The 22,644-nt window shown below is 42.3% G+C and overlaps 1 protein-coding gene across 4 annotated transcripts in view; it reads right to left on the bottom strand.

Moving 5' to 3' along the window:
* ARHGAP28 (Rho GTPase activating protein 28) overlaps nt 1-22,644 on the bottom strand; it is a 212,789-nt gene that overhangs the window by 46,638 nt on the left and 143,507 nt on the right. For all 4 annotated transcript variants that reach the window (XM_040432823.1, XM_040432821.1, XM_040432825.1 and 1 more), the window contains exons 2-3: nt 10,252-10,448; nt 7,342-7,559 (exon numbers count right to left, since the gene is read on the bottom strand). In XM_040432823.1, coding sequence (XP_040288757.1) covers nt 7,342-7,559; nt 10,252-10,420 — 387 coding nt within the window. In that variant the 5' untranslated portion in view covers nt 10,421-10,448. The remainder of the gene's footprint in view (nt 1-7,341; nt 7,560-10,251; nt 10,449-22,644) is intronic.

Genomic DNA, 22,644 nt, shown 5'->3' with positions numbered 1-22,644 from the left:
ATTAAAACAGACATGTCAACAGAGGTTACACCTCTTTAAAGGGGTTTTCCAACATACTGTAAGTGAAAAGTTAAATACCAGTGAGATATTGTGCCCACAAGAAAAACACCATTCATCTGTTATTGGTGAGTGGTTAGCTGCAGTGGTCACAAAACCTCATCACTTCTGACTTGATGGAGACCCGAAAGGGTAAGGATGGGAGTTGCAGCGTTGGAATGGCAGGACTTTCCACAGGTAAGTGTTCTTTTATTTTGCGGACACACTTTCCTGCTGGTCTTTAATTTTGCACTTATATCAGACAAAGCCTTTAACCTATTAACAATAATATATTTTTCTTCCCCATCCTTGAATTGATGAATTTTATGGAGCTGGAAAGATCCACCACATTAGTCCTACAATTGCTTCTGGGGTGTCCAAGATACCCTTGTGTGTTAATCAGCAGAACTTTCCGATCCTGCAAACCTGATGTTGTATAGCGCATTCAAGTGCAAACATTAAAGGGAGTCTGTCATCAGCATTTCACTTTTTTAACCCTTCCCATAGCTCCCTAGCATGCTTACATTTAATAAAAACGTTACCTCTGGCATCAATCCTGGACTTATAGAACCATCAAAAACGATCTTTATAACTTATGCAAATGAGGGCTCGCAAGTGCCCAGGGGCGGCGTTACACTCGTAGGCGCCCTGCTTGCTCAGCCATTTCATTGCGTCCCCCCGCCCCTTCCTACCCTCCGCCCGTCCATCCTTTCCCTCTGACCGCCTTTCTACTAACTTGTTATTCCGCCGAGATCCCGCGCCTGCGCAGTCTGTCGGCCGGCGCATGCGCACTGCGATGCCCATTCCTTGTACGGCATCACAGTAACTATTGCGCATGCGCCGGCGCATGCGCATTAATTACTGTGATGCCATACAAGGAATCCTTGTAACGCCGCCCCTGGGCACTTGCGAGCCCTCATTTGCATAAGTTATAAAGATCGTTTTTGATGGTTCTATAAGTCCAGGATTGATGCCAGAGGTAACGTTTTTATTAAATGTAAGCATGCTAGGGAGCTATGGGAAGGGTTAAAAAAGTGAAATGCTGATGACAGACTCCCTTTAACAGCTCTTTTTTAAAGTGTAACTGCCAGTTTATTTTTATTTGTGTAATGTGTAGGGGCAGTGATGCAGACCATTTTGTAATATACTATAATTACTGAAATTATACATTTCTATTAGAAATAGCTCTAAAGTGGCCCATTTTAAGCCTTAGCAACACTCCTCTGTCTTCTGTTTACATAACAGTGGAGACTGACTGCGTTATGTAAACAGAAGACAGAGGAGCGTTGCTAATGCTCAATATGGGCCACTTTAGAGCTATTTTTCTAATAGAAATGTATGATTTCCGTAATTAAAGTATATTACAAAATGGTCTGCATCACTGCCCGTACACATTACACAAATAAAAATAAAACAGCAGTTACACTTTAAGTAATTCTTTAATATACTTGGTGTAGATATTCTTCCATATTTCTGACATCACTGCTTGTTAAAGCTTCATTCATTCAAGCAGATAAAAATCTATCCTTGAGAAGTGAAGATCACACAGGTGCACAGCTCAATACAATGGAGAAATCTGACAAGTGTACTACTACTGTTACTACTCATGCACCTGAGTGATCATTACAAGACCAGGACAGATTTCCATCCTCTGAAAGTAGGTAATCAACTATTCTACTAAATTACTACAAGCAGAGGTGTTGAACATGAATGCAGATAGTATGTTATATAATTGTATAGCTTTTCATGACACAATAAGTCAATATTTTAATACATTTCAATAGTAGATTCTTCAGATAGTCCCAGACTGAATATATTTTGTTTTTAATTTGCCTCCGTCTGCCTGTGAATGAGCTACGTCATAGTTTGTACTTGCAGGATGTTGACCACATTCTTGAAGCTATGTAGGAATAATATTACAAAACTCATTCATGGTCACATTTCATTTTAGAATTTCCTTCTCTGTTCCTCCACTAGAGAAAGAAGCGTTTCACTCTCAAGTGTCATTCCTTGAACTTCCTTTGCTTTATCAAGACTTCCTGTTGAATTTACAAATATTTTTTTCTTACAGAATTCCTGAGTTTTAGTCACCAAGTTAAGAACCATGTACAATAGATAATGGGACTAACTATATATATATATATATACAGACTTAACACAAACGGTAAGGTTCTTCTGTATATGTAGTATAGACACTTCACTGACACTTTAATACATAATTTAATACCAGTAATAAGTTTAGGATTTTCCATTCTGAAGCAGATGGCGTAGAATAAGAAATAATAAGTCAGGGTTATAAGATTAGATTAAGAAGATCTAGTTACCCCTCGTCTACAGCAAAGTAAAATTGATTAGGCTATGTTCACGCGGATGACAAATGAGTAAAAAACTGAGGCAGTTTATAGCTGACGTGATCACAATTAACTTAAGAAAGGGGGGTGGCGAGGGTGGCAACTGGCTCCGCATGGAGAAATAAAGGTTCAGTTTCCAAAAGTCTTCATTACTATAAGAACTGTGAATCTATGGAATAGTCACCTAAGCTTCTGGTCACAGCAATGATAGCTTTATTTTTTTTCCCCTTGGATCTACAGATCATGCCTTTGTTGGCCTTGTTTGTTTTCAACCATAGCAACTATTTAACTATGACAGAAACATATCTAGTTACAAAAGCCATTGAAATACATTGAAAATGTAGTTATCTTTTTCTTGCTATTCCATACTTAACACGTGAACCATAAAGTTTAGCTCGGCTGTATCTGTATATACTGTGTGTATATATATATATATATATATATATATATACATTGTTTGCACCTGATAAAAAAGGTTTGCATACCACATTTTCCTGCCCTTATACAAAATGCAGGGAAATTATCAAGTCTGGCATTACATATGCCAGTCTTGATTTACTGTAGCTGTTAATTTATTAAGATGTGAAGGCCTATTAAATTAGCCGTATCTCTGGTCCTCTGTGTCAGAAAGTGAAATCCATTCTGTTATGACTTGGTGCAGATTTTAGGGTACTTTCACACTAGCGTTCTTCTTTTCTGGCACTGAATTCCATCACAGGGGCTCAAAACCGGAAAATAACTGTTTACTTTTATCCCCATGCATTCTGAATGGAAAGAAATCCATTCAGGATCTATCAGGATGTCTTCCGTTCAGTCACTGAATGGCGTTTTGGACGGAGGAAATACCGCATATCAGTCCAAAATTCCGGATCAGTTATCGGAATGCCCAATCCAGCATTAATTTACATTGAAATGTATTAGTCCTGGATCCGGCATTCAAAATACCACAATGCCAGATCCATCCTTCCGAAAAAATGTGAAAAAAAAATAGAAACGGATCCGTTTGTCCGTATGGCAAGCGGAGAGACGGATCTGTTCTTGCAATGCATTTGTGAGACGGAACCGCATCCAGATGCGTCTACAAATGCTGTCGGTTTGCATGCAGATTGTCTGATCCGGCGACGGAACTGCTTGCCGGATCACTCTGCCGCAAGTGAGAAAGTAGCCTTAGTTATAATTCTGTCAGTTTCTTTCACAAATAATACATAATTGCCGCATGCTGCTAATCACCATCTGCTCCCACCTGCACCTGCTTAAGGTAAGACTTCAAAAAGTAGCACATTTTTTACACAAAGGCTGCTTGAGAATAGAATAAATTAGTGACTCTTTGATGCAGAGAGGTTGAAATGCCCCCCAATATCCACCACCATGACAGACAGCAACTGATGCTGTTTTTACCAAACGGACATCCTGTTGAACTCCTGTATCTATTTCCTATACACGGCTGCATATTAGAAGCAGTGTAAATCCTGGATAATGGCACAGCAATGCAGATCAGTGTGACAAAAGCCCAGCATTCACACTTCCTCCACTTTGCAGACATAGAACATAGACGCCTAAAGGTCAAGTAAAGCAGGATGCATGGCTGTTAAGATCTTTTGTCATATTTCATATACTGTATGATCTACAGGTCACATAGTCAATGCACCAAATTTCATGGAATAGTCACCAGCATATGCCTCCAGCCATATAAGATTTTATTACACCAACATTATAATTCTTTTATTTCTACTGTAGTTTACATATTAGGAATTGCACCATAGCAAAACTAAATGAATGCTGCACAATACCTCTCTTTGTGCATTCTTGTCAGGTCAGTCATAGCAAAGAGAAAAATCTCAGCTATTTGACCCTGTAATCAGGGATGTGTCAATAGCTTTGGATGTATACTGAAGCATACAAAGTCACCCTTTTTCAGCTATTTACAGAAACATAAACCTTTAGACCAGGGGTACTAAAGTACGTTTTGTAAAGGTCCACATACCTAAGTCTGCTGTAGGATGAAGGTCCGAGCTGCAAAACATAAAAATATATAAGGAGGGACAACACCATTGGCGTATAGCGCTGCATTTTTATATTTTTTTTTACAACAATCCACACCTCCAAACCCACCTAATCTCCTTTCTGCTGACCAAACAGTAAGAATGTCCTTTCAGTGCCCCCTAACAATAATGATGCCCCTTTAATGGCCCTTAGACAGTATGATATCCCTTTAGTGCTCCACAGAGTATGATACCCATAAGTGCACTCTCACAGCAGAGTGATCCATTGGTGCCCCCACACATTATGATGCTCCTTAGTGCCCCTGACACATTGCGGTGCCTCCTTAGTTCCTCACCCCAGAGTATGAATACCCTAAGTGCCCCCTCACAGTACTAATGCCCTGTCTGTGCCGCTTCACAGTTGTAATGCCCTCTTTGTGCCCCCTTCACAGTAATAATCCCCATTGTGCCCCCTTCACAGTAATAATCCCCATTGTGCCCCTTCATATTAATAATCTCCATTGTGCCTCCTTCACAGTAATAATGCCCCTTAATAGTAGTAATGCCCATTGTACCCCCTTCATATTAATAATGCCCATTGTGCCCCCTTCATAGTAATAATGCCCATTGTGCCCCCTTAATAGTAGTAATGCCTATTGTGGCCCCTTCACAGTAATAATGCCCATTGTGCCCCATTCACAGTGATAATGCCCTCTGTGCCCCCTCCGTAGTAGAAATCCCCATTGTGCCTGATTAATAGTAGTAATGCCCTCTGTGCTAGTAATGCCCATTGTGCCCTCTTCACAGTAATAATGCCCTCTGTGCCCCCTTCATGGTAGTAATGCCCTCTGTGCACTGTGCCCCCTCCATAGTAGAAATGCCCATTATGCCCCTCCATAGTAGAAATGCCCATTGTGCCCCCCTCCAGAGTAGAAATGTCCATTGTGCCCCCTTCACATTAGCAATGCCCATTGTGCCCCCTCCAGAGTAGAAATACCCATTATGCTCCCTCCAGAGTAGAAATGTCCATTGTGCCCCCTTCACATTTGCAATGCCCATTGTGCCCCCTCCAGAGTAGAAATGCCCATTGTGCCCCCGCCAGAGTAAAAATACCCATTGTGCCCACTCCAGAGTAGAAATATCCATTGTGCCCCCTCCAGAGTAGAAATGCCCATTGTGCCCCCCTCCAGAGTAGAAATGTCCATTGTGCCCCCTTCACATTAGCAATGCCCATTGTGCCCCCTCCAGAGTAGAAATATACATTATGCCCCCTCCAGAGTAGAAATGTCCATTGTGCCCCCTTCACATTTGCAATGCCCATTGTGCCCCCTCCAGAGTAGAAATGCCAATTGTGCCCCCTCTGTGTTAAAAAAAGCAAAAAACAAAAAAACAAACGCAGTAACTACTCACCTTGTCCCGTTCCTGAAGCTCACAGTCCTCTCTCCCCTGCAGACACAGATCACTCTGCAGCAATATGTGGGCGGAGCTTATGCAGATTTCTGGGCTGCAGGCTCCGCCCACACAGGCAAATAGCGCAATCTGTGTCTGCAGGCTGAATGGTGGAGCAGGGAGAAGTCTTCCTACTTCACCATTCAGTGCGCCGCCAGCCTGGAGGAGGTGAGGAGCACTGGGAGCTGAGCGGTGAGGGACAGGACCGCAGCTCCCTGCGCTCCAGCAATGAGCGCTTCCAACTGTATTGATGGAAGCGCTCATTGCTTCTAGGCTCTGGCACCCCGTCACAGTCGGCACCCTTAGCACGCCACTGCATGCAGGGGTTCAGACAGCTGGCAACCGCGGTCGGTATTCGGACCGCGGTCCATCAGTTGAGTACCCATGCTTTAGACCATGCATGTTTCAAAAGACCTAATATGATGCAATTGTAGTTACGTTTGTGTGTTTATATGGAACAATGAGTATTAGCATATTTTGAATACACAAAAACACACACAATGTAATTCTGTGCAATTTCAAGGGAACTTCTTATTACCTAACAGTCACTAAAATTTGAAAAATCCTCCCAAAAACATCACTTTGTTATTGTAGATTTTGAATTTATGTCTCATTTTCATTCCTTAGTGATTAATTTTAGACTAAAGGGAAACCTGTCGCCATGAAAATGAAAATTAATCTGTAGGCAAGATACTTTAGAACAGGAGGAGCCGAGCAGATATATCGTTTTGTGGGTGAAGATTCAGTAAAACTTGGATTTCATTCATTTAAAGGAAACCTGTCACCAGTTTTATGGTGTCCTAACTAAGGGCAACATAAACTGATCCCCTTACCAAAAGTGCTATACTGGCACTACTCCAAGAAGTAAAGAAGTAGCAGCCTGGTGGCACTCCTGCAATGGAGTCCATATTCCTGTACAGGGGTTAAAGGGTGAATACCAGGGGACTGCCAGGATAACACCCAATGTCAAACTGGTTGGTTGATACAGTGATTTCACACCAACTGCCGTAACAACTACTTGCACAATTAAAACGCTTTTTTTTTATTTTAAATAATTTGTTTTTGTGTCACCACATTCCAAGACCTAACAGTTTTATTTTTCCTGATGGCATAACTGGATAAGGACCTGTTATTTTGCCAGAAGATTTGAAGCTTTCATCTGTACCATTTTTTAATGCTTTTTATTTTGATTTTGGAAGGTGCGATGAACTGAAAGCATCAATTCTGGTATTGCTTTTTTTTATTTTTTATTTATTTTTTACTGTGTTTACTGTGACCAATAAATAATGTTTATAGTACATCTTGTTACAGGTTAATAACAGCAAAGTTTTCAATTATCAGTCTCACTATGAGAAATTAAAGGTTGTAATAGGCAACAAACACTGTTTTAGGGACAGTTTCTTGTGATACATTATAGCTACTCTTCTAAAAACACTACAATTAACAGAACCTCAAAAAAAAAAAAAAAAAAAAAAAAAGGTCTCGCTCGATTTCGAATGAATGTGGCATCTCTTCATACTTACTGTAGTTTCATGAATTCCAAAGATATCCCGCACATCCCTTACTGAATGTTTGTTCTTTTTCCTCATAGTCTGAGTGTAAGAATTGTATCTTTTTTGCACTGCAGCTGCCTGGGTACGAGTTAATGTGGAGAGTAAAGCCTGACCATCGTGTCCCTGAGTACCAGAAATTAGGTTGGACAAGCCTGCCTCTTGTAGCCATTCTGCCTCTAGCTCACCATCTGAAAAAAACAAGACAGACACAGAAGAGACTCATTTATGTACGGTATGTCTCTTGTTAATCAATTTTTATAACCAAGTACTGTCTATTTTTCATACATTAAACCTAAAAGTTTGATGGTTTGTCTTGTAACCTTAAGAACCTGCTAGCTCCATGAAGAGTGTGTGTGCAGTCTGAGGCCGTATGTTGTTTTTCCATGAGGATTGCTATTGTGTGGGTGTCTGGTTGCGAGTGGAACACTCAGGGGTGTCCTGTAGACCTTATAACTGACGGGTAGTGGCAGTGAAAGTGTTAGTGCATGGGTGTGCTTGCAGGCTTCAGGTGGCGATTTATGCTCGAGTTACGGCTCGGCGCAGGGCGTAACAGCGTGTGAGGACGTGAGGTGAGTCGGCCTGGAAGGCTTGGGCAACCCTTGTCACGTGATGCGGTGGGCTGGTCTGGTCCCCGGTACATGACAAATTGGTGTAAGTGATCATCCTGGGATACGTATATTGATTAGAAATACAGGGTGGGCCATTTATATGGATACACCTTAATAAAATGGGAATGGTTGGTTATATTAACTTCCTGTTTGTGGCACATTAGTATATGTGAGGGGGGAACTTTTCAAGATGGGTGGTGACCATGGCGCAGGCTTCAGGCTTTCAGTATCCGTAGTTTCAGGTGTTGCACATCTCGTATCATCTGAAGGCAATCGTCTATGCTGTGAAGATACGAGATGTGCAGCACTTGAAACTACAGACACTGGAAGCCTGTGCTAGCATTTCTCCTGCGGTGTTGCTATCAGTGTGTGAAGAGTGGGAGAAAAGGGTTGCATTGACAATCCAACACAATGGGCAGCACATTGAACACATTTTATAAGTGGTCAGAAACTTGTAAATAACTCATGAAAGAATAAAGTTACGTTAAAACCAAGCACACCATTGTTTATCTTGTGAAATTCCCAATAAGTTTGATGTGTCACATGACCCTCTTCCTATTGAAAAAACAAAAGTTGGATTCAAAATGGCTGACTTCAAAATGGCCGCCATGGTCACCGCCCATCTTGAAAAGTTTCCCCCCTCACATATACTAATGTGCCACAAACAGGAAGTTAATATCACCAACCATTCCCATTTTATTAAGGTGTATCCATATAAATGGCCCACCCTGTACATATGAAAAAATCACATCCAATGTCCTAAATTTTATAATATGCTTGTGGCGTTTATACCTTACCTAATGTAATTGTAAAATGGATATAATTGACTAGAATCTATGTAGAGATATATTTATGCAGATTCATTTCGCATAAAAATAAACATGTAACAACAATAGAAAATATACCTGCCATTCATTTTCATTGGAGAGACACAACTCCTGTGTGGGATAGTTTCCAACTACAAACAAGCCTAAAACTGTTTCCGTTCTTATAGGAATCTCTTACCAGGAAACTCGATGTTAAGCCAGCAACAATTTTTTTGTAGGACTAGCTCAGCTGAACGTAATGTTACCTTTCACTTACTGATCTATTGCTTAATTCTGGAAAAACGCTGCAAATAAACAGTTAAGTGCACCAGGGGCAGGTCCAAGCCACTCTGTGTACCCCTAGTCCTCCTGCTTCCTCTTCCAGTCTATTGACAGGACCAGGTGAGATGACTATCCAAGAATCCAGACCTGTCAATCAAGAAGGTCAAGAAGGGGCAGACAGAGGAAGCAACAGATGCACAGACTAGCTTTGGTCCACCCTCGGTGCACTTAACTGCTTACTTGCATATGGATCAAATGTACTTTATCTCTAGAATGAAGCAACAAATTACTAAGTGAAAGGTATCATTACATTCAGCTGATCTAGCCCTACAAACCATTGTGCCTAGATCAACAGTGAATTTCCTGGTGACAAGTCAATGGGATTTTGTTGAGAATAAAAAAACACAAGCCAGAACATATGTGAAAAAAGCATTAATCACTTCCACTGACCTCCTGTTGATTCTCCAGTCCCCACTGCTCTCCTTGCTTCTTCACCCACCACATGCTAAAATCCCAGGAAAGCCTTGCTCAGTCGATCATTCGCTTAGCGGTGACCTGCCTCTACCAGTGATTGGCAGAACAGCCTTTCCTGACATTTCTCTGGCAGTACAAAAACTGAATAAATGTAATCCCTAATTTTAAAAGACTACACTGAGAGCTGTCTCTAATTGACAAAGAGTTTATTTTTACTGGCATTTTTCCTAAGCCAGGAAATGGAGAGCGGCGGGGATGGAAGCAGCGATGGAACAGCAGTGGTGGAGATTGATGGCGGTGAGTAATAATTTTATTTCTAAAGGTTTCTCCTACATTTTTATTAATTATCTACAGACACTCCCCTTAAAGAGGACCTTTCATGGGTCCGAACATTGTAAGATAACTATCTGGACATGTAGAGCGGCGCCCAGGGATCTCACTGCACTTACTATTATCCCTGGGCGCCGCTCCGTTCGCCCGCTGTGGCCCCGTTACCTTCTCTTGCTCTGTATTGTAATTGCTACTATCGGTTCACCAGGGAGGAGTCTGCCCTGTTTCTCCCTGGGCGTTCCTTCTCTCACCACACAAATTCTACCACACTAATCTGATTGCTCAGCTTATTTTATTAGACGCCCATGAGGCTACACTTCACTATCCTTTTCTGCTGCGTTAATGGAAACGTTCTAGTGACAGAAGATTAACGCCCATACCATCCACAGGCTTTACATCCACGAGCAGACTGTCGTCTGACCCATTCTCGCTGTTCTCTTTGATGTTCTTGAGTTCACACCAGAAATCTTCCATTGATGAGTTGTCCATGGAAGTCTCGGAGATGGATCGGTTGAACACAGGGGTGTGTGCGGATTCATCAGAAAGCATCCTGTTGATTCTTCGCGAATTGCTTTTTCTGGACGACAAAATTGCAAACAAAGAATGCAGTAATTCTGCTAGAACAATATAATTATATCCATCCATTTCCTATGACTCATGAGAAGGCAGAGCAAGACATCAACACTGCTATTACATTACAGTATATATGTTTCTTGACAGTGTTTTGTTTTTTTTGATGCATGACAGCTCTTATGGTCTACATGACGTAATGCAGTGAATAGCTATGATATATTAGTACCTATTCAGGCACTTTCCTAGCTGATTCACCCCGGAGGGCGACTGCTGAGTTCTCCCACTTCATCTAAGCTGTCATAGAAACCCTATCCGAGGAGAGATTGCTATAAAATGCTTAAAGGGGATGTCTGGACAGCCTCACTGCCTGGATAATCACAGGGACGGGGGCAGCGCGGTGGCTCTGCTCTGTGTGTATTCCATTCAGTTATTAATGCTTGTCCTATGCATAGCCCCTCCATTTACATAAAGGACCCTGCAGTCCTCCTGCTGAGATCTCATTCTTATCATATTAAAGGGTTTCTATCACTTCGTTTCACCTATTTAGCTTTCAGACACTAGCGATCTGCTAGTGTCTGCTCTATCAAACCATCCTAATATAAGAGCTTATTGTCCTGCCGTTTAGCTAAAAAAATTACTTATATAGATATGCAAATGAGCCTCTAGGTGCTATGGGGGCGTGATTAGCACCTAGAGGCTCCGTCTACCTTAACAAACTGCCGCCGCCCAGCGCGTCCCTCCAGCCCGCCCATCTCCTCCGGAATGCGATGCTCCTCGTATTTGGCGCATGCGCAGTGAATGTATGACCGCTTCCCTGCTCAGACATCTCCACTGCGCCTGTTCCTCGGAGCACTATGACGTCATCGGCGCAGTGGAGATGTCTGAGCAGGGAAGCGCTCAGACATTCACTGCGCATGCGCCGAATACGAGGAGCATCGCATTCCGGAGGAGATGGGCGGGCTGAAGGGACGCGCTGGGCGGCGGCAGTTTGTTAAGGTAGACGGAGCCTCTAGGTGCTAATCACGCCCCCATAGCACCTAGAGGCTCATTTGCATATCTATATAAGTTATTTTTTTAGCTAAACGGCAGGACAATAAGCTCTTATATTAGGATGGTTAGATAGAGCAGACACTAGCGGATCGCTAGTGTCTGAAAGCTAAATAGGTGAAACGAAGTGATAGAAACCCTTTAATACTAAAATTGTGTAAAGATTGAAAATGATTGACAATGGCACAATGTGAAGAACTAAACGGAATAAAATATCAATGTTTTTGAAATGAAAGCAATTGTTTTGAATTCAATGAAACATAAAATAAATGAGATACATAAATTTTGTAGGATCTATTGTAAAAAAAAACGGTTCCCTCACCGGATAACTACATCTTCATGAAGAAATAGCTCTGCCTCTCATTTCCTTATCCACTTTCTTATTTCCTTGCATAATCAAGAAGGAATGTAACTTTCAAAGCTTTTAAATACTAGGTAGAGCTGTTCAGACATCTGCTTCCCATTAGTTTTATGTCGACATTAAGAAAACCAAAAACACTGGCTTTGTAAAAATATCGAACAGACGCAGAGGTATTTCAGCTACGTGTAATTTAGGGTATTGCTCATAGGCATGGCTTTGGATGATAATCTGCCACATCTGCTGATGTACCAGTCTGATTTTACACTAAAACTTATCAAAGTACCAAAACCCAGTTTATCTACCTCCAGTTTTAAAGGGAACCTGTCATGTTGAACAGGCTGTTTGAGGCACAGGCAGCATGCTATAGAGCAGGATAAGCTGAGCAGCTTGATATATAGATTTATGGGAAAAGATTCAGTAAAACTTGTATTTCATTTATTTAAATTCCTGCTCAATCTGGGCTTTGAAGTCAAGGGGGTGGTCCTATCAGTGATTGACAGCCTTCTCTGTATACACAGTCATAGAGGGAAGGCTGTCAATCACTGCTAGGACTGTGTCCTAGACTTCCAAGCCCAGAATGAGCAGGAATTCATATGAACACAGTACATGTTATACTAAATATTTTCAATCTGCTCAGCTCCTCCTGCTCTATAACATACTGCCTGCAGATTACTTAGAGTTTTCATGGTGACTGCTTCCCTTTAACTGTTACCAAACATGGAACAGACTAAAAATTCATCATTGGTTATGTTAAAGGGTAAACAGCTTACACACCACATTTCCGACTGTAGTCATCTATGGTCTGGTTATAAGGCTTTTAATTGTATAACCAGTTATTGATCATATTTGAGAAGAAAAAAAAGATTTTTATTGTGATTATGTGATCCTTGCTATTTGATTGGGGTCTATTAACTGAAAGATAGCTAACCAATCATAGACGCTGCAGAGGCTCTAAAATATGTATGCCCATACAGAATATCAAAGGGGTTGTCCAAGAATAGCAAAAGGATCAGCTATTTCCTCCAGAAATAATCTTTTCTATGGGCCGTGTCTATCATTTCAGACAAGCCCTATTCACATGAAGCTGCAATATCATACACAGCCCATAGACAACATTGGATCTGTTTTCTAATCTTAGACAACCCCTTTAAGGAGGACCTGTCACCTCTCCTGACATGTCTGTTTTAGTAATTACTTGCATTCCCCATGTAATAACATGTAATAACAATCAGGGACGTTGCTAGGTGAAAACATTCGGGGCCTGGGCCCCTGATGTTTTGTCCCAGGGCCCGAATGTACTGCCTGCCAGCAAGATACAACTGTAACTGTATATACAATTGAATCTAAAGCACTTGAAGAGATGAAGGACCTGTGATGACATCACAGGTCATGTGACCACTAAAACAGGCAATGTTTGAGAAGGACCTATGATGATGTCACCATCATGTGACCAGTGCAGGAGAGGACAGCAGTGAAGAGGAGAAGTCCTGGGGGAAGAAGCTGCGGTGATATCTGCTACATGAGGAAAGTGAAGGGACAGGCAGAGCAATGCTGGGAGTTGTGGTTACTTAACTGGGACTGTAAGTTAGGACTAAAGGGAGGGATGTTATTTACATGGGACTGTATGTTGGAGGTGGCTGAGGAGGGGGTGATGTTATTTACCATATTTTTCGCCCTATAAGACGCACCGACCCATAAGACGCACCTAGGTTTTAGAGGAGGACAATAAGAAAAAAATATTTTTAACCAAAAGGTGTGCTTTTGGTGGGTTTTGAACTAATGGTGGTCTGTGGATGACAAAAATAAATGGAATAGGACAGCACCACTTACTGGGATTGATAGTCCATGGTATGGCGGCGGTGCTCGTGACGTCAGGTCCCGGCCTCAGGGACCCCTCTAACGTAGAAAAAACTTCAGGAAAGTCACGGCACTCCAGTTCTTGAATCAAAACTTAGTGTTTAATTACACCGAAAAAATACAGCAACGTTTCGACACACAGATCTTTCTCAAGCTACATGTAGCTTGAGAAAGACCTGTGTGTCGAAACGTTGCTGTATTTTTTCGGTGTAATTAAACACTAAGTTTTGATTCAAGAACTTGAGTGCCGTGACTTTCCTGGTCTGTGGATGACACTATTATGGGGGATCTGTGGATGACACTGTTATGGGGGATCTGTGGATGACACTGTTATGGGGGGGATCTGTGGATGACACTGTTATGGAGGGGATCTGTGGATGGCACTGTTATGGGGATCTGTGGATGGCACTGTTATAGGGATCTGTGGATGGCACTGTTATGGGGGATCTGTGGATGGCACTCTTATGGGGGATCTGTGGATGACACTCTTATGGGGGATCTGTGGATGACACTCTTATGGGGGATCTGTGGATGACACTCTTATGGGGGATCTGTGGATGACACTCTTATGGGGGATCTGTGGATGACACTCTTATGGGGGATCTGTGGATGACACTGTTATGGGGGATCTGTGGATTGCACTATTATGGGGATCTATGGATGGCACCGTTATGGGGGATCTGTGGATGACACTGTTATGGGGGGGATCTGTGGATGACACTGCTATGGGGGATCTGTGGATGACACATATATAGCATCTTATGCTATATATATGTCATCCACAGATTCCCCCCCATAACATTGTCATTTACAGATCCCCCCCCATAACAGTGTCCATGTGTAAAATAGTGAATGACCCCCAATACAGGGGGTGGGGGCCGGCATCTGGTGTTGTAATGGCAGCGGGGCCCGGTGCAGTCACTGTATTTTATTACACCGTGCTCCGCTCACTGTAGTATTAATAGGTAACGTGTAGGCATGGGCGCTGTTTTAAACTATAGTAATCTTTTGCAGCATAGAGAAATCCATGTAGTCAGTGGCGTACCTACCATATAGGCAGACCACACAGATGCTATGGAGCCCGTGAGAAAGAGGGGCCCGAAGTGGAGGATAGGCTCCGCCCCCTAGTTGCTCCTGTCTATCTTTCTAAAGCTAAAGGACCTTTGTTGAAGTCATCACAGGTCCTGGAAGGGAACTGCACAGTGTAAAGTGTAGTTCCCAGGTTAAAACAGTGCATCTGCCAGGACCTGTGATGACATCATCTTCAACATCACAGGTCCTGCAGAATATAGCAAAGGAACTGCACCAAAAATGGTGTAGTTCCTATGTTTGAAAGGTACATCTGCAGGACCTGTGATGACATCATCACAGGTCCTTCAACCCATATCAGCAAGTATTAGAAGTTCACAAGTTAATCCATACAGACTGGAGTGGTAAGAGGAGGTCCTCCACTTCTCGTCATTTACCCCTGCCCTGCTTTTACTCATTGCTCACTCATGTATAATACTTCAGACAGTTACAGTGACCACCAACTCATGTACCTCACACACACAGTGACCATAATATATAACTAACCACATATTTCTGTAAACACTGCATCTACAGTATTATACCTTGTATGTCTCATATCAATACACTGCTCTGTGTATATATATATATATATATATATATATATATCCAGAAAATGAACGGCACTCCGGTAGGTTAAGAACAAATGATTCCTTTATTCACCCATGCGGTGCAACGTTTCGGCTCCAAACTAGAGCCTTTTTCAAGCACACACACACTGCATATATTACACAGTATTATAGATGCAATATGTACAGATATATAGTATATACAGCAGTGTACTGATATATGAGGTACGAGGTATAATAGATGAAGTGTGTACAGATATATTGTATATACAGCAGTGTACTGATATGTGAGGTACGAGCTGTCAATACACTGCTGCATTTACTATATACCTGTACACACTGCATCTATTATACAGTACCTCATACCTCACATGTCAGTACAGGCTGTATATACAATATATCTGCACAAACTGCATCCATTTTACCTTGTGCCTCACATATTACACTACTGTATATACTATATACCTGTGCACACTGCATATATTATACCACGTACCTCACTTATCAGTACACTGTTGTATATATTATATACCTGTACACACTGCATACATTATACCCTGTACCTCACATATCAGTACACTACTGAATATACTATATACCTGTACACACTGCATGTATTATACCTCATACCTCACATAACAGTACACTGCTGTATAGACTATACATCTGTACACACTGCATCTATTGTAGCTCTTTTGTGTGCCAGGGCTGTTTTGTAATCCTACTCCGGCCCTGATGGCATAAATTATAAAACGCAACAGCAAGAATAGTTCATGGAACAAAGGGAAAGGCCTGGAATGGGCAGTGGGAGGGGCTATAAAAGGGGAATGGGGGCCCAACTTAGATTCTTGCTAAGGGGCCCAGTGATTTCTATGTACGCCCCTGCATGTAGTACAGTATTGAAACTCCTGTAAGCAGGCCGGGCAGGCGGCGGCAGCGTAACGTCATTCACTATGTCACGCGCCTGCTGCTCCGCCTGCTTCATTCATAAAGTGGGAGGAGCAGGCGCATGACGTTATGAATGACGTACTACATGGTTTTCTCTAAGCTGCAGAGGATTACTATAGTTTAAAACAGCGCCCATGCCTACATGTTACCAATTAATACTACAGTGAGCGGGGCCCGGTGTAATAGAATACAGTGACTGCACCGGGCCCCGCTGCCATTACAACACTAGATGCCGGCCCACAGCCCCTCCTCCTTCCCTGCTGATACACCGCCGTCTGCGCTGTGCAGCATCGCGGTCGGCGATGTATCAGTGTAAATGGCAGTATTCGCCCCATAAGACACACTGCCATTCCCCCCCACTTTTTTAGGGAAAAGTGAGTCTTATAGGGCAAAAAATGTGGTACATGGGAATGAATGTTGATGGTGGCTGTAGGACGGAGTGATGTTATTTACATGGGACTGTATGTTGGAGGGGGATGGGGGAGGGAGTGATGTTATTTACATGGGACTGTATGTTGATGGCAGCTGTGGGAGGGAGTTATGACATTTACATGGGACTGTATGTCGGAGGGGGCTGGGGGAGGCAATGTTGTTATTTACATGGGACTGAATGTTGAGGGGGTGATGTTTACATGGGATTGCATGTTGGAGGCGGCTGGGGAGAGGGTGATATTATTTACATGGGACTGTATTTTGGAGGGGGCTGTAGATAGAAAGGGATGTTTTTTTACATGGGACTGTATATTGGAGGCGGCTGGAGAGATGGTGTGATGTTATTTACATGGCATTCTATGGCGGAGGGAGGGAAATAGTGTAATTTACATAAGACTATATATTGGAGGGGCTGAAGAGAAGGGAGTGATGTTATTTACATGGGACTGTATTTTGGAGGGGGCAGGATAGATAGTTTGATGTTATTTACATGGGACTGTATGGTGGAGGGAGGAACTACAGGGGGCATTATAAATACTAGGGGCACTTCAGGGTGAGCATTATAACAATAGGGGGCAGTATAAATGGGGGCACAGTAGGGGTACTATAAATACAAGGGACATTATAGGCGTTCTTATTACTACTGGGGGCTCTATAGGAGGGACTTATAGATCCACCTTATTTCTACTAAGAGCATTATGGGGCTCCTTATTACTACTGAGGGTTCTGTAGACAGATTTATTACCACTGTGGGGGCCTTATTTCTAGTGGTGGCTCTGTTAGGGTATTATTAAAACTGGAGGGCTCTTCTACTAATGGAGACACTCTTGTGGAGCATTATCACTGTAGGGGACTTATTACTAATGAGGGCATTTTATTGGTAGGACTTTGAGGAGCACTATTACTATGGGGGGGACTAACTGTATGGCACTCATTTTTCTTCAGGGTAGTATTTGGAGGTATTGGGGAGCGAGCGAGCAGCAGGATAACACTGTTGGGACTCGAGGTTGGGGGATGATGATAGAAATGTGAGGAAGCTAAGATGTCTGTGTATCACACTGCAGAGACGAGTCACGGTTGAGCGAAGTTGTCCGGACCAAATGGAGAAGTCGATGAGAAGATCTACATCAGAGGAGACGTCACCTGGGAGGTCCTAAATGTAAGAGGTATGTGCTGCTCTATAGCAAGTACAGCAAAATGTGTGCGGGGGGAGGGTCGATTTAGAGAACATGGGATATTTTCAGTCCCTAGCAACGCCCCTGATAACAATGCTTGAACATATTTTCATATAACTCTATGTTGTACTATTCCTATTTGAGGTTTATGGATGAATTACCAGCAGTCTGCAATAAGGGTTCATCTGGGCATTACCAGTTGGCAATCTGTCCTTGCACAGTCTGCCACTGGCACCACTGATTGAATAGTGTGAGACTGTGTAGATACATACCCCAACTAGAAACACCCAGATGGACCTTTATTGTAGACCAATGGCTGTTAATTCATACATTTCTAGTAGGTGTAAAAGAGGAATAATACAACATAGAGTTGTATGAAAATATTCTTCAGAGTTATTACTTTGAGAATGCAGGCATTCACTAAAACAGACATGTCAGGAGAGGTGACAGGTCCTCCATCAATCAAAATAATTGTTAGTAAGTTTTACAAATACGATTAGACATGATGCATTGACTTTTATGTATTTTCTAAAATTCATGTTATTTTGGGGGAGAATTATTTTTTTCTGATATATAATGAATAACTATAATGAAAAACAAACATCACAGGGTGAACACATATTCTATAAAATTCGATGTAGATACAGAAATGTATTCTCATTGCTCTACAATATCCAAGAGAAAGAATAAGTAAGGGGAGGAAAACTGGCATCTGCCTAATGGAGATTTATGCCTTCCTCTGGATCAACATTTCAGTATAATAAGTCTTACTGGAAAGACATGTCTTTTTTCGACATTACCAGGTTACTATGTTTACTCTTTTATGATTGTCGGTCACTATGGTCAAATCTACTTCTAATCCTCGAAAGAGGTGAACTGAGAAAAAACAGATTTAGGAATACTACAGATGTAATGAACTGTTCAGCTATGCATCACCCCCAAGAGGGGCAGCACTGGGTGGCCCTGAGCATTAACCGCCTGCAGATCCTGACTCCATCCATGACATTCGGATCTTTTTTATGTATTCCTTGTTCCCCTGTTGGCGTTTAGGAGAAATTAAGAACATACAGTAAAGATCATACCACAATGTGCATTTCATTTAATAAGCGTGTTTTGGGGAAAAAAAAATTGCAGTGTTTTAAATGTGAATTCTTAGATATTTTAATGTACTTGAAGCTTGAAAAGCAGAAAAATTCTTGAACTCAACACTTTATCTGATGCAGTGAATCACCAAATTTGGAAGAAAAGTCTTATTTCTTCTAAACTGAAAAGCTACATTTTTTAAATGTTTGTATACATAGTCAGACATACAAACCGATTAGCTGTCGGAAGGACAAGGCTCTTCATACTATATCACGCACAGCGCCATACATTATGTAGTGCTTGTGCATGGTATTGCAGCTCAATCCCATTCATTAGAAGGTGGGCTGAGCTGCATAAAGGCCATATGACTGGTGGACGTGACATAACAGGTCGAGTAACAGGCCATAGCTCTCAACCGAGAGCCATGTCCCCTTCCAACAGCTGATCTGTGGGGGTGTTGGGAGTTGGGTCACCACCGATCAATCGTAAGGTCAGGTCATTAATGTTTAAGCCACAGAAAACCCCTTTTATTCTATACTCTGAAAAGGGTTTACATGTAGGGTTACTAAACAACTGTTTGGGGAGTTCCCAAAGAGACTAATCATATGATGTGGACTTAATGGGCAAGAAGTTCCACCATCCATGTAAGGTCAGCCGGTATGAAGATGCTCACATATAAACCTTTTAAAATAATACTTTAAGCATGGTTCAGTTATAACTATAAGCTTTGTCTAGTCCCACTTTAGCATAATATGTACTCTATACAATATAGAGAGGACTAACATGCTCAGTGACTACATAGCTATGATTATGATGAGCTCAGGCATTTTCTGGAACTAATAAAGAAGTGAATCATCAGTATCTCTAGAGGGCTTGCATAAAATCCCTACCCGCAAAGCAAATATTTACAGCTCTATAATCATAAAGGCATGCTAACCCTTGCAAACAATTGTTACATTATAGGTGTAATCTGAAATACTATATGGATTCTAATTACAAGAAATGAAATTAGAACTTTCCTTTAACAAAAACTAAAATACAATGCATTTGGGAAGTTTTCAGACCCCTTTTTTCACATTTTGCTAAAATAAAAACACATTTTTACAAAACAAGTTTTTCCCCATCATTATGCACACAATCCCTCATAATGACACATGAAAACAGAATGATTAATTACTAAGTGTGAGGTCAGAACTGATGGATGTCTGCACTCTAGATTACCTGAAGTCAAAACATAATTCAGAAAAGGGTAATCCTAAAACATAACATTTATTAATAATGCAGATAAAATATAAAAAAGTCCTAAATATAGTGTGCAAAGACAAACATTGGGATAGAGGGTAGTGGACCCCCAATTGGTACAATGATTAGTATCCCAAATGAAAAACATACAAAAAGTAAAGTGCACGGCGGCACTAGTAACCAGCAGGTCCTACCGGTACCAAGGGACGGTCACCAGATCCTTCACCACAGGCTGTATTCGTGATATACCCATCCAAAGATGATGTCCAAATAGACAAAAAAGATGGCAGTAATACACAGCGATGTAGGGTCCCTGTTAAATCCCTATGGCTGTCTAGCCATTCAACCCTATACTAAATAATGAGTAGCAGCCTGACCACAGGGCACTCGTCCTAACAAAGACGACCCCGTCCGGAACCTGTCCCTTAGTCTAAAAATCTATATGTCCCTAAAAATACATGAAACACTCCCTACACGCATGTTTCACTGCCATGACAAAAAGCAGTTCATCAGGGGAGATGGAAAAAGTATTAGGGATCAATCCTTAGATGAATGATTAATCCCAAACCGCAAGTTGACGTGATAAGTCAGCTGGTCGAGAGGGATGCCAAGATGGTGGAACCCTCCAGGGGCAACCTCAAAGTTAAGAGGTAAAAGGTGGTGCAGAATAAAGATGAATATGCTGGCACATGGGACGCCAACTAAACTAGCGCTCCCACCTCATTTAAATAGTTACCTAATTCCCGCTGCCGCCACCCACGATATCAGTGGCCAATGAGCGCACCCGCCCGCCCGCACGTCAGCGCGGCGCATGCGCTCATTACAGGACAAGAACAAGGTATGAAGCGCAAGGAAGTGCCTGAACAAGCATAGCACTCTTGCGCATGCGCAATCTCGTACTCAGTCTCGCGAGATCGCGTTAGCCGGCCGGAACGACAACGGCATTAGAAGCAATCCACGATACCCCTTGCTCCTACATACTCACAGGTGGTGAGATGATCGGACCTCAAATCACCACCAGAGTACATCGGCCCACGATTGGACCCAATATTAAGGAAGGCATTAGAGGCTATTTATCATGTGAAAGATAAAATAGACACCTGGACAGTGGTCCAACAGCAGAAACAGACTATGGCATTAGTAAATAAGTATTATAATAGTCTTCCGTCAGAGAGTACATTGTTGGTGGCCAATAAAAAAATAAACAAGTCATAAATGATAGCAGAACAAAATTGTCAAAAAGCAATAGTGAGGTAAGGCACTCACTAGTACAAGGAAAAAGGGGTATAACCCCTGAGGCTATATATAGCAGGTTATAAAGACATGGGCATTGAGAGGCTGATCATAGCTAATCAGGCAGGTTACAGTCATGATGATAGTAACTAGGGGCAACTGCTGGTTCACAGGAAACAACTATAGTTCAGTTGTTCATTGAGACCTGTCGGTGTAACTGTCCGTAGGAGAAAGATCCAGCGCGCCTCGCGCTGTAGTAAGATCTTGTCCCAGTCTCCCCCACGTTTAGGGGGGCTAACGGCTTCAATGCCCATGACTTTAATGACCCTAGAGTCACCTTGATGAAATTCACATACATGACGAGCCACAGCAGTGTCTCGTCGCTTCTCTAGGGCGACGACTCAAGCAAGTGTTTGGTGTGACAAGTGGAGAGAAGTGACTGTGCACTAGTAAATCCTTGAGGCTCTGGCCCCTCCTAAATGTCACCTGTGGGTACTCGTGTAGAACATCACGAACATCTGGGTCCATCAGGAGGATAGGCCAGTGTCGCCCAAGGATCTCTCGAGATTCCTTAGTAGAGCCGTCAAATGTGGTGATGAATCGTATCTTCCTATCTCCTTCCTGCTTTTTGGGGTATCAAAAGTGTATCTCTAGGAGTATTGGCCGCCTTCTGGAAGGCCTTTTTCAAAACTTGATATGGGTAGCCCCTAGCCCGAAATCTCTGTCGGAGATCTTCAGCCTGATGTTTAAATTCTTGCTCCTCTGAGCAGTTCCTTCGCAAGCGTAGGTACTGCCCATAGGGGATTCCTCTCTTCAATGGCAATAGATGACTGCTTTGCCAGTGAAGGACCGAATTAGTAGCTGTTGTTTTCCGAAAAATATTTGTGGAAAGCTCCCCCCCCGCCCTTCTTGGATATACGTACATCCAAGAAGGGAAGTCATTTATCATCAACCTCATAGGTGAAGCGGAGGCCGATAGTATTATCATTGAGAGATTCCACAAAAAGTTTGAAGGCCGATTCACTGGCATTCCAAATTATGAGAATATCATCGATGTACCAGGCCCATAATGTTATGGGCCCGGTCATCGAATCACCCTCGCCAAAGACAGTGGTAGCCTCCCACCAGCCCAGGAGCAGGTTTGCATAAGACGGCGCACAGGAACAACCCATGGCCATACCCCTG

Source organism: Bufo bufo, chromosome 5 (genome assembly GCF_905171765.1).
Source record: "Bufo bufo chromosome 5, aBufBuf1.1, whole genome shotgun sequence".
Classification (NCBI taxonomy): Eukaryota; Metazoa; Chordata; class Amphibia; order Anura; family Bufonidae; genus Bufo; species Bufo bufo.
Note: the sequence above shows the minus strand (reverse complement) of the source record. Positions and strands in the feature narration are given on the sequence as shown.